The following is an 18,133-nucleotide window of genomic DNA, read 5'->3' as shown; positions in this document are numbered from 1 at the left end:
TTTGCTTTTCTTTTACTGAAGAAAAATGAGTCATCTATTGTGTTGGTTTGTTTTCTTTTTTATAAAACATCTCATTAAATAAGGATAATACTGGAATGTCTCTCTTTATTACATGAACCATAATACATTATAAGATTTAAATACACAATTTTGTTGTTAAATCTAGAAAAACCTATTGAACTAGTTTTGTGCATATTAGAAACAAGTGATTTCATACAATAATGATATTTATTTATATCATGATACGCCATGAAACTAAGCCTTTGTCGTTACAGACACCGAATATGAAGAGAGTTAAAAATGAGAAAGCCACAATGAAATGCAATTCCTAAATTTCCTACACAGACCTCTATTCCACTGAGCATTAACAAAATTGAGGTACTTACCAGATCAATCAGACTCTCCTGGATTCTGTTCAGTGTGGTACGTAATCTGCTGCTGCTGAGGCCCAGTCCTGTTGATTCAAACTGGAAGAAATACATTCTATTTAAGTTGGGGAGGAAAAATTCATTGGTTTAAACTTTACAGTGATACAGCAATATTTCAGTTCGTAAACACTAGCTACAATTTACTTACATTAAAGTTTTAGCACATGATCACAACCATACAAAATGAAGAGAAAATCAACAGAGGTCACGGCACTCAATACTGCACTAGTGTGAAGAATGACCTGAGTACCTTTCATGAAGATGACAGCTTAACATTCATACCAATAAGCAACCAGTATCCTTTATTGTTATAATACTGTATTTGGGTGCAGGACCCTGGATTTTCTCATTTGGGCCATGAGCGCAGAATGGTGCACCATGATGCGCCCACCGTGACATGCATGCACACCACACCCAAGCCAAATGGTCTTGACTTCTCTCTCAAGCTATAAAATTTCTTGTAATTCCTTATTAAATACCTAATCTGCATATGTAAAATTATATCCACTGATCTTTATAAAACAGTCATTATTACTTAACGCTTATAAAGATCTACCTGAGAAATGTGCCATCTTCATGCTCACGGCTCAGAGGTATTATGGGGCAGATGTTCAGCTGGGATAAATCAATATAGCTACACTTATTTCCTGGTAAATACAATGAATTATACCAGCTGAGGGTCTGATTCGACGTGCATAATTATTGTAGCTACTTATCCTCTACTTCCAATTCAAAAAACAAAGAACAAACTAACACAAAAAAGGAGGTGGAAATGGGACAGCTAAGAAACACACATTTATGTCAAGAATCTGTAAGTATTTGAATACAGTTCTGGTATGTGATTCACACCAAAAGGCAATTTACTGAACAATATTTAGAGCAGTGTTGCATGCTGTATTATTAGTCTTCCTTTCAGTGCACTAAATCAGGGAAGGAAGTGTTCAAGTTCATGTCATCTCCTCCGCTCCTTTTACTTACAAAACGGTATAATTTGGGTCTCCGTTTACTAAATCTAACATTTCTAACTGAAGATGTCCATCTGCCCCAATTCTCCTACATATTCAATGAAAATTTACATGTGAGCTGAATTATCACAGGAAGTACACTCTGCTGAAATCTAGAACCTGATCTAGGAGCCATAAATCATAATCCAGTGTCCATATTTGATAAAAAGAAGTGTTCATGCCTTTGTTTTTCCACAGGTGAAGTAAGCTTTTTCACAAAAATAATTTGTATTTTTCTTCACATTTTTACTGTAGAAACATCAGTTCTGAACTGCCTTTGATTTTGCAGGTATATGGGTGAAAAAGAAAATAACTTGTTTTCCTTTAAGAAACACCCACTTAATTCTCCAAATTATCTTTTTTTCCTTGTTAACATCACATAGTAGTTTTTCAAGATATGGCCATAAGGACTGCAAATTCAAGACTGGCTATTCTCCCTGTTAAGTTAAGAACAAACAGAAAAAATACCCTTCTTAAAGGAAAAAAAAATATTAAGAAATGTATTTGCAAGTTTCAGCCATTAAATTTCATTTTAATAAATTCGCATCTGCACCATCAAAACTACACATCACAAAATCTACCACTAATTCTTTCTCTTCCTGCCCTTCAATTACTAACTTTCAATAGCTATCAGTAACTTTCACTTACTTATTCTATAATGATATATTTCTTTCTAAAACCAGGCAATTTCACATTTAAAACATATCTGAATGAAAAGGAATGTAAAAACAAACTTAAATTTCCATAAAACATTACATATTGAGAACTTCAGATTTATCAGGCAACCAGTTACAGCCTGAAATCAGAACTGTGTATGTAAGGGGGGGGAACGGGGGACGACATGGCAAACAAACAAACAACCCCCCAAAAGACTGTTGCTCAGCATTTTTCCACAAGGACAGAAGCTCACAACTTCAAACAGAACATGTGACTCATCAGTACAACTGCTTTGCTTCATGGAAGTTTTTGCTATTTCTATATGCAAAATGGTATATATTTAAATTCCACAAATTGATGACCTATTAAGGCTAGTAAGCAGATCATTAGACAATTTACAGAATAATTTTACTCATCACCAATTCTACATAACCCCTTAAAGTTAAAAAAAAAATAAATTTAAAAAAATTGTTTTCCATAACAATGGCCATTGGTTTACAAATTATTATAATGTCTTGTCAAAAAAAATTTAAACTCACCTTAAATTTATTCTGCTAAGGAAGACTATTCTGTGACATGTTCATGAATGTCTTAAACTTTAGCGAGTAGATATTAAATATAGGCAATTCCTTTTAATTTCGTGTTAGGTTGCTCCATAACTTGAGATAAGGAGGAAAGGCCTCCTTAACTTGCATCCCACAAATTAAAAAGGTTTTGAAAGAGCAATTCTGGTTACAACGGTGTGCAACTTTTGGCAGTGAAGAAAGCCAAATACTGACTACACCATTCTAAAGAGGTCTGGAAAGAGCAATGACTTAGCATCATGATCAGACATAGAATTCAACATGTATATCTTAAATCCTTGGTTTTCACTGAACTGGCAATGAACTCTGTACAATTAATCACACTCCTTACATGTGTACTAACTCACACATACAACAGAAGCACAATATTCACAAAGAATTTCAACCATTTAAGGAAGTTATATTACCAGCATACTTTTAAGAATCCCATTTGATGCTATTTTGTAAATAAAAATAAAACAGGAATGCTCTTGGTCTAAATCACATACCATCACCCATCTCTACTTTCTAAAGGTTTATAAACACTATGGGGAGTGAGGACATTTAAGCAGCATTACAAGAGGGTTTATTACATTCATAGACCCTTTGTAAGCATTATGTTTCCCATGGAAAAATCATCTATCAAAACAAAAATCAGGCACACTACAGAAACATCATAATTTTACCAGCCATCTGCTATAATGTTTACCTGCCTAGCACTGTGCTGTTCTCTGTTAGAAGTAGAGAGTGAGGAACTCTGTATGGGCTTTAAAAACACAAAATGGGAGGTGCAAAAAAATAAAAATAAATGCAACACAATTTGAATACCAGAGCAGCTGACTAAGCCAATGGAAATAATTATCTTAACAAAAAACAAACAAACAAAAAAAACACCATGAAAAAACCACCCATCTTCTAAACACAAACAAACTGCAAGTACATTTGTCCTGCCAAAGAGAACAGCTCAAAACCATTTAGAACCATATGTTGAGTCTGAAAATCCATTACAATTTGCCAGCAGATGATGATGCATTTGGAACCCCACGATATTATTACTTGTGGAGTAATTTAGGGGCCACGAGAGGAGAAAATTGTTTTTATGCACAGCTATTCATAAATGCTTTAAGACAATTCTGTTTAAAGTTGATCTATGTTATGTACAGACATTGCCAACAAGCATTTATTTCAGCTACAAGATCACTCAAAAACCGCCTTGTTTTCATTAATGCAGTTAGTTTGACAGAAGAATAGTAGATATGAAAAAGCCTATTTCAAGCCTCTTGAGCCTGAGTTACTACTTAACTTTCATGGCCCCCTCTTCCTCTTCCTTTTGCTATTCTTATCTAAGTTAGGGGAGCATATAGGAAAATTAAATCACCTCATACTCTCTAGTCTCCAAACCACCACCCTCCTTCTGCAGACTGCTCCTTTGCTCCCCACTTCCTGCCACTACTTTTAGGTATTTCATGTTGTGTTTCCTCCTTTTCAAAATACTGCTGGAAAAGAGAGTACAGAATCTATTTAAAACATAATAGGATTCATGTTCCAGTGACAATGATGCTCCCAGCACTTATTCCCTTTATTGCTGATCTAATCAGCCTTTTCTTATTCCTACATTCGGATCCATTCTGTTGCCACTAATTTTTCTGGTGATTACATGTTAGGTAGTATTTTAATTAAAGAAATCTCTGTATTCTCGTTGTGTGTGTACAGTGATACCTGGAAATGAATAATGTTTCCACCTACCGTGTCATTTCGGCCAAAAAATGTATAGACTGCATACAGATAGTAATCGAAGAGCTGGGACATAAAGTGGATCACATCAAACGCAATTGGTTTCAGAATATTCATCATCTGCATGTATTTCCCTTAAAAATTAAATACAGAAGATCAGTTTCCTCAGCACAAGTGCTACAAAAACAGTGCTGAGTTTGACAAACTCAAAACCAGCTTTACAAAGTTGATTATTTAGCCTTGCATATTGATTAAGAACAACTTAGTAATATTTTAGAGATTGGGAGATTTAAAAACAAAGTTAAATAAGATGACTAAGACACCACAAATGCCTCAAGACTTCTCCAAATGTGGATACTAATACATATCAAAATGCCTGGAACCATTCTTGGCCTTCCGGTACCAAATTCAAAATATACAACCTTCTGGATCCTCTGCAAGTTTCAGCTTCATTTAGCCAAAAAATAATAATCCCCTAAAGTAGTGTCTGGCAAATGACATATAGAGCCACTGAAGATTTTACGCATTAGTGTGCGTTTATATATGCACATACGGATATTTTTCAAGCAATAGAAAAGCACAGTATAAAAATGATAGGCCCAAAATTGGATTTCACACAACAACTCTAGGAATAATGTGTTTTGCATCATTGACATAGCATTTCCTGCTCTCCTTCCTTTTTATCCTGAGGTAAGAAATGCAAATAGTTTTAAGATGTTTGTCTGAAAAGTTTCTAGAGGGACAGATTGACAGAAAAGGAGGATGCCAGGACCCTGGTACATCCAGGGAGAAGAATAATTCCTTCTCTTCCTTCATATTCTCTGTTGTTGTGCATTTGACTTAGGAAAATAAAAATTTAAAGAATTAAAAAAACCCACATACCACAACTGGGGACCTTCATCTATATGTCAGCTGAGTCAAGCTGATCACAGGATTTGGACTTGGAAAGAAATTTTTCCCTACAGGTCTAGTTCACAGGGCCTATAGTTTTTAGTTATTTCATTTTTCGCATAGGGCATGGCTCTTTTCATAGGGTCACACAAGCAAGCGTACTTAAATGAAAACCCTCCTCTTGCAGAGACCCTACATTTCCTGCTGGCTAGCTCAAAAATGACATACTGCTTGCCCTATTAGTGTCTTAAAAACATGAAGAATATATAATAAGCTTTGGGTTATTATAGTAACAGACAGCAATTTTTGAACCAAAATGTAAATACAGTCCACCCAACATGTAGGATATAGCAGATCATTTAACAAATTGCCATATTCCGGACAAGTTTTGATGTGACAGGTTGGAAAAAATTACATGAGTGTGCTAAAAGAATTTTTTTTTCCTGTAGTCAACACTGTTTTTCAAGTTAATGCTGGTCCATCAAAGTAATTTACTAATCTATACAGAAAATGTGGTTTTAAGCAGAGAAATTGAATAACAAAGAAACAAAATTAGCTTTCAGTATCAGGGGGAGTTATTTGAATTTTTTAAAGCAATTACTTGTGTAGGTCAGTAAAGACAACATTAATCTGACAATTACATGATACAACTACATACATGGTAAGATGATATAGCACTATGGTAAGAATCAAGCAATAACCTGACATCACTACTTTCCAGGTTTCTATCTAACATAGACTCCCTGCTTGAATACTATGCATCTGTGTCCCAGTTTGCTAACACATGCAAGCATATATTTTGTTATTTTTGGAGATTTGACACAGGTTACAATACTTAACATTTGGCAGTTTAACCCAATTGTTAATTCTATGCTTAATTATTAATGTTTCAACCCACAGCATTATGAACAAACTGAAAAGCAGACATAAAAAATTCTATTTGTATTCCAAAAGGGAAAACCAAATGCAGTCAATTCCAGCACAGCCCAATATGGAAATTTTCAGATGTTTGGGAAAGGATGGTACCCTAATCAAAGCAGCTATCACCTTCGTATGGGCTATCTGAACATTCTGTATTGCCACAGGCTGATTTTTTCCACTTACTCTGTGATAAACACATTTTTAAACTCGCCTGCAATCCATACACGATATAAGGGTGATGTGTCACATTCTGTACAGTTAGATTTCCAAGTATCTCTGCAGTTGGCATGAATATTCAAGGTAATCTCTTGGGCAGTATCTTACACTTTTCCAAAGGGCTACACACCCTACACTGCCCAAGTACTGTCCCTATAAAAATCTTCTGATGCCAAGAACATTTCTCTATTACTACATCACTCAGCATCTTGACACAACAAGTGTTCCAAGAACATTTCCTCCTAGTTCCTCTCGCTAAGAGGATGCCAACTTTTAACTTCTATACATTGTTACTTAGTTGCACTAAAGTTCCTATTTTGGGTGAAAAAGGGGTATATGAGAACATTTCCAAACAGCACTAACAGCCCAAATCCACACCATGCTAGAAACTTCCAGAAATACTTGAAAACACCACTTAGAGTTTCAGCAACTCAAAGTAGCTTAACTTTTTAGAGACTTTCCATTAATACCTAAAACTGCTGAACATTTGCTAGGTTTCTTTTGAAGTATTATTTCCAGCTCTTCTTTCGTTCTTAAAGACAGTAAGTAGAGAGTACTCTCTATCAGACTAATCTATATAAAACTGATCACTAAAACCAAAAAGGTAAATAAATACACAACCTCTTGAATAATACATATTTGAGTTTTAGTTTATCTGTGGTCATTAGTTAAATAATTTCCTAGGGAGTCTCACAATACCAGACATGTAGCTTCCTACGTCATACATTAGGAGCTAAATCACCACTTTGAAGGAAAAAGTGGAAAGCCCATTGTAAATATATAATTTTGAAAGATTGTATGATTTAGGCTTTTTTAAGTCCCATGAGGTTCCATGCTGTGTGACCGATCACTTACTTCAGCTACAAGATTTCTGCTGTGAGATCTGTCATCACCATTATTATTTTCTTAAAAGTTAATGAGTTTTAAAGCAAGCAAAATCTCAGAGTTTCTTCCCCAAAACCATTTACAACAAAAGCAAAAATGAGGCCCATCCTGGCTTCGGCTGGGATAGAGTTAATTGTCTTTCTAGGAGTTGGTATAGTGCTATGTTTTGGGTTCAGTATGAGAAGAATGTTGATAACACACTGATGTTTTCAGTTGTTGCTAAGTAGTGTTTAGACTAAGTCAAGGATTTTTCAGCTTCTCATGCCCAGCCAGCAAGAAGGCTGGAGGGGCACAAGAAGTTGGGAGGGGGGACAGCCAGGACAGCTGACCCAAACTGGCCAAAGGGATATTGCATAACATGTGACGTCATGTCTAGTATATAAACTGGAAGAGAGTGGGGCTGGGAGGAATCGCCACTCAGGGACTAACCGGGCATCGGTCAGTGGGTGGTGAGCAATTGCATTGTGCATCACTTGTATATTCCAATCCTTTTATTAATATTATTGTTGTTTTATTACTGTTATTATAATCATTATTAGTTTCTTCTTTTTTGTTCTATTAAACTGTTCTTATCTCAACCCACAAGTTTTACTTTTTCTTTTCCTCCGATCCTCTCCCCCATCCCACTGGGTCAGGGGGGGAAGTGAGTGAGCGGCTACGTGGTGCTTAGTTGCTGGGGTTAAACCATGACAAGGCCAAAAAAAGGCATTAAAAAACCCCAGCAATATTAATTAAAATAAGAAATCACCCAATCAATGTATACAATGGCATAGTCATCAATTATTCTTGTTGAGGTATAGGACCTAGGTCAAAATATTCCATACAAATTTAACACATGTTCATTTTTCCTATACATTTTAAGCCAACACACAATGGCTTGACAGGAAAAAATTAACCTTATAAATTAATCTAATGGTTACTTTATACTGGAGACAGGGAAATAATTACCCAGTTTATTAACTTTAGTAAAACCAGATAAATTGAGCTGTTCACTTGAAATTCAAATTAAACAAAGTTATAGCAGGTCCCACTTCAGTTATACAAGGCAACTCATTTATGTAGTTTATAAATATTAAGCTACACTTTGTTTTATTCATCTATCCTCCATAGAAAGCATACAGCACACAGAAATAGTTCAAAATGGGTTATGAGCACCGTTATACTCATTCAGTGAGTACTAGTACTTGCATAACATTCCTAAAAAGTGAGGCAACAATTTCTGTTACTTGATTGGGCAACTTAAATCTACATCTTCATCTCACTCCCTTATTAAACCTAGATTCCTTTATTATTTGTTTTTAACTAAGATCAGGGAGCTGATCTAGATCTACTAGAAGTCATGCTGATGCAACATACAGTAGGCAGGAATATCAGTGACAAATTATAGCAGGGTCAAAAAGCACTGAAGTACTCCCATTACTGCCACCAAAACAAATGTCTCTTAAAATACAGCCTTATTTTCAAGGAGCAGAACTTTAAAATAGACTACAGGCTTTCTGTAGATAGGACACATCTATAGCGTCCCCTGTATTACATTAGGCCCCTGCTCATTTTTTGAGGTGCCACACCACTGGTCTTGCATATGCAATTCACTTTGTCCAACTTCATCTAAAAACTAGACCCTTAGCCCATACTGGTTGCCTAGATCTCCTGTGCAGAGGGCAAGCAGCTCCACAAGACAAGTGCTAAGATATCTACGAGATGACATGCAGGCAAAGACATCCAGGACAGCCAACAAACTCTACCATCTTCTGGAGTTACCTACAGTTTTCTATTGATAATGAAGGGATTCTAGATAATCATCTCAGTTATACTACTTGAAATTAGTGTTAAGTACTGTGGCATTTTCCTAGCCAAAAATCTGAAACAGTGCGAGACAAACCAAGCCTTCCATGGCATCAGCAGAGACTTCTGTTAAAAGATGGGCATGTTCCACAGCATTCCTGTCTGCAGGGGGAAAATCCAGGGCAGTGGATCATACCTGGATCTCCTACAACCTAGCATCCTGCAGTCAAATCTGCCAAGCAACAACATGCTCATCTTCATGTTTAATCGGGATTCAAGAGACAAGAGGGGAGACAAGAAGGGAGGAAAAACTAATAAATCCAATAGTGTGGCTAAAGAGTGCTATCTTATTTGTTTCTTGTTTCTATAGTCATTAACCACTAGTTAAAGAACTGTGTCTAATGCCCCTGGGGATGCTGCCTAGAAGTAGTGAATGAAATATTTGTATGCTAAGGCCAAAAGTCATGACAAAAGATGAAGGCATTTTCAACTTCTGTGGCAGAGGTGTAATATGCAGTTTATGTCTAAGAGAAACATGATGCAAAAAAAAATCTGTTTCATTTATGATATCAAGTGGTACGTATTCCTCAAAAAAAGATACAAATTAAGGTAGAAGTGAGGCGGGGTCATTGCGTATTAGAAACATGAGAAACTGCAAAGAAACTAGAAGCAATGAATGACTAGGACAAGGACAAAGGGCAAAACCAGACCTATATACTCAGGAAGTTGCGTTACAAGCTAGAAGTACCAAAAGTCTTGCCAAAACTAAATTTTTCAAAGATGGTAAAAATCAGGAGTTTTCCAATTACAGAAGACTAACAAAAGCAAACCAAACGGGGGGCGGGGGGGGACGGACAACAGGGATGGGGACGTGACAGGACAGAGATTGTAGACAAACAAGACAGCCCAAAAGCAAGAATGAATAGTTTGCCTTGATTTTCATTGGGGAAAATGATACTGACGGTGAGAAAAGTGAGAACAGGAACAGGGTGACTAATAGCACTGAACTGGCCACCTTCAGCCACACTGAGAATGAGCTGGAAAAGACCTTAAAACAGTTAAGCTACAGGAGCGAAGGAATCAGGGCATAATAAAAAATGGACATGAAATCACCACTCAGGTAATCAGTGTAATAACCTGTATGTGCAATAAGCAGTTGAGACATGGGTTGTACCGCTATGACTGAAAAACAGCAAATAAAAACATATTCAAGAAGAGGGAAAACAGTCATCCAGGCAGCTATTGATCTAGTTTTGAAGAAAGTACGGAAGTGACAGAAGCTGAAATACAGAGGCAAAATTAAGATAAAACAAATCATGGATCTACCAGAAGTGAACTGCACCAGACTAAGATACATATTCTTGTTAGTGAACCTACATGATTTTCTAGACAAAGGACACAGTACATTTCATCTATCTGGGATTTAGTAAAAGTATTAATTTAACAATATTGCACAGTAAACAAGTGAAGCTCGAGTTTTTTAAATGAGTAAGGGTTTAATAAAAGAGAAGACAGAATGGAGTGTGTTGAAAAGGGAGGTATCTGGAAAAGCTACTAGTGGAGTTCCCAGCAACTGACATTGTCTCTAGTATTTTCATGAATGACACTGGCACAAAAATAAGAGTGTGATAATGGAAAAAAATAAGGAGGCACCATCAAAACAGAAAAGGATTGACATAATGTACAGGAGGAACTGGAGGACCTTGATGACTGCTGTAATAAAAACTGGATGAAATTCAGTAGTACAAAAAGTAAAGCTGTGCATTTGGGGACCAATTAATTAAAAACATGCATCTTTCTACTATAAACTAGCAGCTCATCCCTTGGGAAAAAAACGGGAAAGCAAAGGACCTGCTGGCTGTACAAGCTCATTACAGATGGAATGAACTGCCAGTACAACGAAGCTGTGAAAAATGCAAAGAGGTGCAAAAGGGAGACAACTTGTGACCAGGATGCTGCGATACAACAGTGACACAACGGAGTGAAATTTCATGCAAAGTATCGCACATGATTTTGATAAGTTTGTAACAAGAGCAGAAAAAGAACTGGTAAGAAAGTAGGGGACTTAAGCTTCTGGCAGATAAATACAGAGGATATTAAAAAGCTTGGCACATTTCATTTAGCAAATCAAAGACTGAGAAGAAATAGGATTGCTTTCTTTAAAACAGCAGAGCAGTATGCATCAAAGAACAAGACAATCTGTTAAACCTAAAAGTTTATTTTGGCGTAAGATCAAGTGGGCAGAAAATAGGTGGACAATTTCTTATTTTATTTTTTTAACCGTTAGGTTGATAAGACATCTGGAATAGAATTCCTATTAGATAGAGTGGTGGGAACAAAAACAGTAGTATTTTTAAGATGGAGCTCGAAATAAGCATATTTATAGGCAGTACTAAATAACATGTCTTCCTGTAGCAGGGGCTGCAGGAGGTCCCTTTCCAATTCCATGTTCCAAATAACACTATTATCAGTCATTACAGAAACAATATAAAACAGCCCCAATAGCAGAAAGATTGAAAATTAAGCATAATTCCAGAAGGGGAAAAAAGGATATATATGAGCTTTGAAAGTAATGTTTAAGTTCAGGATTATGGCCAGAATGCACAAATCTAAAGACTCCTTATATGAAATTGGAAAACTAGAACTACAGCTCCACCTACTCGCACACTGTGTTAGGACAAGGGGTCAGGGGCAGAGGTGGGGGAAGACCGGGTGGTTTGCATAAAGTGCCATGTGTGATTTCTAGATTCAATCCTAAAATTTCTTAGGGCAAAACTTTATACTGGAAGGTAGCAAATAAATCTCTCCAACCTAACTCACAGATCAATACCAGAAAAGTTATGACAGAACAATCTCAGTTCTTATTTCAGGTCTATATTGTAGATACTCCAAGAGGAAAAAAAACCTGAAAAAAAGGTTTAGAAAACTAATTTCTGATTTATATGCTACCCTCTAAGACAGCAAAAAGGTACTAACCAGGTGTCAGAGTAGTCTTTTAAAAACAGCTTACTCTGAAGTACCACAATCATGTTGAAGTACATAAACATTGAAGACAAACTTCATTAGTATAATACACACAAAATTCCTCTCTTCTGCCTACCCTGATAACTTTAGGTAGTTACTTCCCCCTTCTCTGTAAACAAAATGAAAGTCAGTAGCAGAAAAGTGCTATCATACAATTATCTAGATAATCAAATGGAAGTCATGATCACAAAAAATCAATCACATTACACCTAGAATTGAAGGGGGCTGTTTTCACAGAAAACTTTTGGCTAGAAAGGACCTCCAGGGGTCATCTAGTGCAACCTCCTGCTCAGAGCAGGTCTAAGGAGATGAGGCTGCTCAGGGGCTTGTCCAGTAATGTCTTGATCACCTCCAAGGACAGAGATTCCCTAAACTCCCTGGGGATTACTAGGATGCATTCCAATTACTGAAATTAGCAGTACGGGAAGGTACTTTTCTTCTAGTTGTCTACTATGTAGTAAAAATAGTTATTCTGGGTGTAAGAATTTGAGTAATGAAAGGGCAACCCCCCCCCAATCTTTAAGTTCTTACTTTTGTAACTATACTACTTGAAAATGAAGCATTTAATCCACTAAGACACATTAGCAACATAAAACATTAATCTATTTCCTTTCTATCTTCACTGTTCTTATGCATTCAATATTTTAGACAAATAATCCACCATTATTGGTTAAAATCACTATATGCACGCAGATTAATTTTCAAAGTAAAAATAACTTACAAGATATAACCAAATTCGTCTATCTAATTAAAAAATATTTTGGTTTAGTGCTTTATTTCTATTCTATTAACATTTTCAAAAAGTGGCAATAGACCCCAACTAGGTATGTTTTTAAAAGCCTTAAAATCCATATTTGCTGTAATCCAAAGATTTGCATTAAAATAAAAAACACATATAAAAAACTACAATTGTTCTACGTACCAACAAGCCTTATTACATTCAGCGTAGTGTTTGTTAGGATAGGTGCATTCACTTTGTTGAGGTTATAATCTGATCTCTTTCTGCTCCTCAGAGTTTCTCGAGAAACACTTTAAAGAATACAAAACAAAATACACCAAATGTGACTGCCTATTATATTCAAGGACATACAAATAAAATTTAGTAGAAAAGAACTCCTTCCTCCCCACTTCTTTCACATGACAGTATATCTCCCAGCGCAGTATTTTATTTATGCCAAAGCATAACTGGGTTAGGATTCTAACGTTTAGAGACATCTGGCTTAATTTACATAAAATTGTGCTAGAGAAAGGAGTTTCTGAATTGTAGTCCAAGTCTTGAGTTCTGCAGGCCTCTGTCTGGCCTCAGCAATCATTTTAATCACTCTGACTCAAGTTCATAGTTCATGAAGTAAAGAAAATGAAAACAACACAAGTCACAACAAAACAGGGGCAAACTAGTAAGCTACAGCTGAAAATGACTGTCTGGAAATGGAAACAATTTTGAGGAAGATGAAACTAAAAAGACATTAATTTTTTCATAAACCATAGTCCTGCGAGAAGCAGGGATTTGCACTCAACGATCTTTATGGATCCCTTCCAACTCAAGATATTCTATGATTCTATAAATGAAACCTTCTGCCAGCTGCTATACCTCAAAATGATATTCTTCCAAAAATTCAGAATGCTTCAATTTCACAGCACAAAGCTATGGACAGTGACTGTGGTTTGTTCCAAGTAATTTTTATCAATATCTCCACCAATCCAAAAGTAATTTTTATCAATATCTCCATCACTTCTTTGAAATGAAGTAGTCCATGTGATTTATCTTATGAAATCACGCCAACAGTATTTTATCCTGAAAAGTTATTTTGTAAAAAAACATTCCTCTGCTTTGACCCAAGTGATGGCTTTCTAGTTCTCCTGCAATCCTCTACATAAAAATGTTAGCCTGCTTCACAAAGTCTGAATGGACATCTAAGTAGTACAGTGTCCTAGACAGAAATTTGTGTTTCAGATCCTTTTAAATGCTACAGAGTTCACTTTTGTTTATATGAATATATATAAATAATATATTTTTTTTTTCAAAAGAGAATATGCATATTCATGTGTGTGTGTGTGTGTATTCTTAAAGCAAAAGAGAATTTAAAATCCCAAGTGACTGCCTTCAAGCTATGGTAGAATGTCATTTTTTTTTTTAATCTGTAAAAGTTTACTGTAGTTCTGCAAAAGCAGAAGCTGAAGCCTCAAGCCGTTTGTCTACAAACAACTGCTTTTGACACAACAGAAACTATACATATGCACAAGAGCAATTGTAGAAGAGTCTTCAGTTAACATCTAATGCTTGCTAATCAGTTCTCCACTACCTGCTTCAGAGAGCCTTCATCCTCCTTCAAAATCTTGCTTTCCAAAGTTTCTTTCTGCAATAATGATGAGCAGTTTAACATTCCCCCCCATTCCAGAGATCTAACTGGTGAGCCTTTCTAACTGTGCAGGTAGCATAAAGATTATTTGATTATTATTCCGTTGTTGTAGAGTATAAATTAAACAGAAAATGAACTAATTAGAGTACTGAGATGAAAAGCAGGTAAATGAGACCAAGGACTCATACAGTTTACCTACCTTTTCACAGGGGCATCTCCTGTCTGCTCATCCACATAATCTCTTTTCAACTCTTCAGGAACATCACTGTCGCTATCATACTCTTGATATGCACTTTTTTCTTGTTCATCCGATTCATACTGTTAAGAAAAAAAAAAATTACTGCCATTATTTTCCTTATAATATTGTCACTCATTTAACATAGCATTTTGGTCACTTCTTGGCTTTTACCTTGATCAGGATACAAATAACTTTGCTGGTTGAAAGGCTGCTGACAATGTTCATTAAAAATGCAGCAGGCAAATTATACAAAGCTATTTATAAGTGAATTTCTAAACAAACTTCTATTCTCAGATGTTGATTAAGAGTAAATATTTGCATCATCCTATTCCTCCCAGCTACTGATAATTTTTTTTGCTTTGTTGTTGCTGTATTGAGTACCTACGTATCTCAGCTTTTATTATGTGCTTTACAATATGGAAAAACAGTAATAAAACCTCAAAATTCATCCATATGGTGGCAATAAACCAAAGAAACCTGGCACCACACAATCTTTAATTATTAATGCAAGAAGGACTAAACTACTGCTTCAAAAAAATACTTATTTATACCATACACATTATTTAAAAAAACACCACCAAAAAACCAACTTGCAGTTGTTTGTAAAATTGATTTTAGTACACTACAAAAGAAATTTCTACTACGGAGTCAACCACTTAACCTGTTAAGAGACCAATGTGATTTTGACTAAGCATAAGCACTTCAAGAATAATAAGCAGTCAAATGCTACTACAAAAATATAAGTATTTCTCATGGCTACTATTACCATGTATTTTTTTTTCTCACTAATTTTTCTACACTTATTTTCTTCAACTGTATGCTGTTCTATCTACATCAACAGCAAGAACAGTAACTTCATATATATCTGTATGTTCTATACCTATAAACTTTGCACTGTACATGGAACAAACAAAAACTGCAGAGCAAGTAAAGAACAGGATTCTGCAACCCAAATTGATACACCTTTCCTCACAGAGGAAGACAAAAACTACAACAAAACCCAAAACCACAGCACACTATATTATTCTAAGAAACACTCTAATGAAATAACTCAATGGTATTGGTGGAATAAATCAATGGGGACTAGATTTAAAGGTTGGTTTTTTTCCCCTTGCTTTCTCAGAAAACTTGATTAGGTGTTTGGGAAATGCTTCTATTTATTTGCATGTGCTGGTTCTTGCGTTTGTTTTGTTTTGAAACATATGCCATCCTTTATCTAGTTAAAGGCCAAGATCCAGATATTTGAAATATTTATCTCATTATGAGAGAAACAATTCTTCTTTGATGGAAGAAAGCCTCATGCACCATTTGCTTCATTTGTCACAAATGCCACAAATTATTCCAGAATAACTCTATGAAAAATGTGCATGTGTAGATAAATTAACCATGTATACCTGCCTTGAGACTTCTTATACTGAGGAACATTTGATGTTAATTGCACCTTTTGAAAAATAAGAAGCTCAAGTAGTTACAGACAACTAGTGCCTCCAAACACTCAGCTGCATTTTTAATTTTTTGAAACTGTTTCACTGTTCAATTGCTGAATTGCATTTCAAAGATCACAAGAGAATTATTTTCAATTCAAGGATGGAAGGTTTGAGCCTAACAAGTGATGTCTGGAAAAAAATGAGCAACAGAGGCTACAGCACATATAATACAATATAGGATTTACATGGTAGACAAGAAGTATTATTTCTAGAGTATGAGTTATGTGGAGAAATACTATTCACAAATACAGATAATAAATGCTTTTTGTAATTATGAAGCTACACATACATATTAGAAGTGTACAACTGGGATTTTTTTTTTTTAAACACCTCAAATTTGCAATCTTTTTTCACTCCAATTAAAAGCAATCTTTAATGTCAATCTCTTTTTCAAGTGTTCTAGGTTGCTCTGTAGTATAGGTGCTTTAAACACTTCATAAATAGTGAAATAAATTTTTTCACAAAGTGAATTTCTTAACCCAGAAAAGATTAAAAGGAAAACAAATACTTGATGCTTTGGGATATAACCCTTTTTCCTGAACACCTACGCAGCTATCACAACATTAAGCATATCCATCAGGCTGCAGAATGCACTTGCACTTGAAGAGAGTACACAATACTTTTCCTTTTAGCTTTTCCTTAACATGTACACTGCTCCAAAGCCATTTTATCAAAGGAGTCAATAATGACATATGACAAACAAGGTCTGGTTCCAGGATCCTTAAGAAATGGCAGAGTTTTAAAGGATACAACCGTTCTCCAGAGGTGAAACCAAGGAAGACACACGAAAGTAATGCCAGTCTCTCAATCATCCAAAATTCACTAGGAAATATATTTTTTCAGTCATGTGTGGCAATTGCCAGCCCCAGCCCCAAGCTATGGAGGCTTTTAAAGCCTAGTACTATGAAAGCAGTATATTATAAAAGCAAGAAGCCCACAGTACAAACAAATTCAAAGCAAAAACAGCTCAGATGGAAAAAAAAACATAGTATGAGACACAGACTAAAAAGAAATGTTCTGATCATTAGCACTCACAAGCAAAATTTCTGCTTCATGAACATTTCAGACAAAGGAAACATATAACGAAAGCAGCAGTTTATTTAAAAAATTAGCTGAGTTCAGGTTTGATTAAGGACAAAGAGTCATAGTTTAACTAACTTGGCTGGAATATTAGCATGGAGAATTACCACCACTTATTATGTATTAATATATAAAAAATGACATGCCAATTCAATTAAAATCCGGTGAAAGTAAAATGATAAATTGACTACAAATTGTTAAGTACAATGCATATTGATATAGGAATCTGATGGTTGACATTTTAACTGTCTTAACATTACAGTTTAAGAGAATTTTGAGAATTTTTTTTTATCATGGAAAAATACTTTATTAAGTCTCCTCAATCTAATACTATTAATAAGCTGGAAAAGTTATTTAAAGACATAAAAATATCTGCATTTTAAAGTACACAGTAAGTAACTCACAACTATTAAATAGTGACCTCAACCTGAAGAGACCTTATAAATCCATTTTGAATATGCACAGTCTGCAGTAAAATTTTAAAGTGCTAAAAGGAATTCAGGTATCTCATAGCAATAATCAGTTCACAAGTGTTTAGGCAATCGGCCCAAACAAACCCACAGGATGATGATAAGATTCATCAAAATTGAAGAGTGTTACAAAACTGTAAGTTAACTGTATCGCAACAAAGATATTTTACGGAGCTACAGAAAAAAGCATCTCATTGAAGCTCAAGATATAGAGCTGAGGTAACTGGATCCAGAGGCCTGTTTTCAGTTGCCCAGAACTGCACCAACTAAGGAGTTAAAAAGACTTTAAAATTCTCAAAATAAGCTCTGACAGTTCTTACCATCCTACAGATCATTTGACCAGTAAATCAATTGTTTATGTCCTTGTCATGCCATTTCTTGAAATATCTG

The 18,133-nt window shown here is 35.4% G+C and overlaps 1 protein-coding gene across 1 annotated transcript in view; it reads right to left on the bottom strand.

Moving 5' to 3' along the window:
- VPS50 (VPS50 subunit of EARP/GARPII complex) overlaps window positions 1–18,133 on the bottom strand; it is a 101,548-nt gene that overhangs the window by 24,534 nt on the left and 58,881 nt on the right. Inside the window, exons 19-22 of the mRNA XM_075049364.1 lie at window positions 14,668–14,786; window positions 13,031–13,137; window positions 4,399–4,520; window positions 387–467 (exon numbers count right to left, since the gene is read on the bottom strand). Of these exons, the coding sequence (XP_074905465.1) occupies window positions 387–467; window positions 4,399–4,520; window positions 13,031–13,137; window positions 14,668–14,786 (429 nt within the window). The remainder of the gene's footprint in view (window positions 1–386; window positions 468–4,398; window positions 4,521–13,030; window positions 13,138–14,667; window positions 14,787–18,133) is intronic.

Source organism: Buteo buteo, chromosome 2 (assembly GCF_964188355.1).
Source record: "Buteo buteo chromosome 2, bButBut1.hap1.1, whole genome shotgun sequence".
Lineage (NCBI taxonomy): Eukaryota > Metazoa > Chordata > Aves > Accipitriformes > Accipitridae > Buteo > Buteo buteo.
The sequence above is the reverse complement of the archived record's forward strand: the minus strand, read 5'-3'. Positions and strand labels throughout refer to the sequence as shown.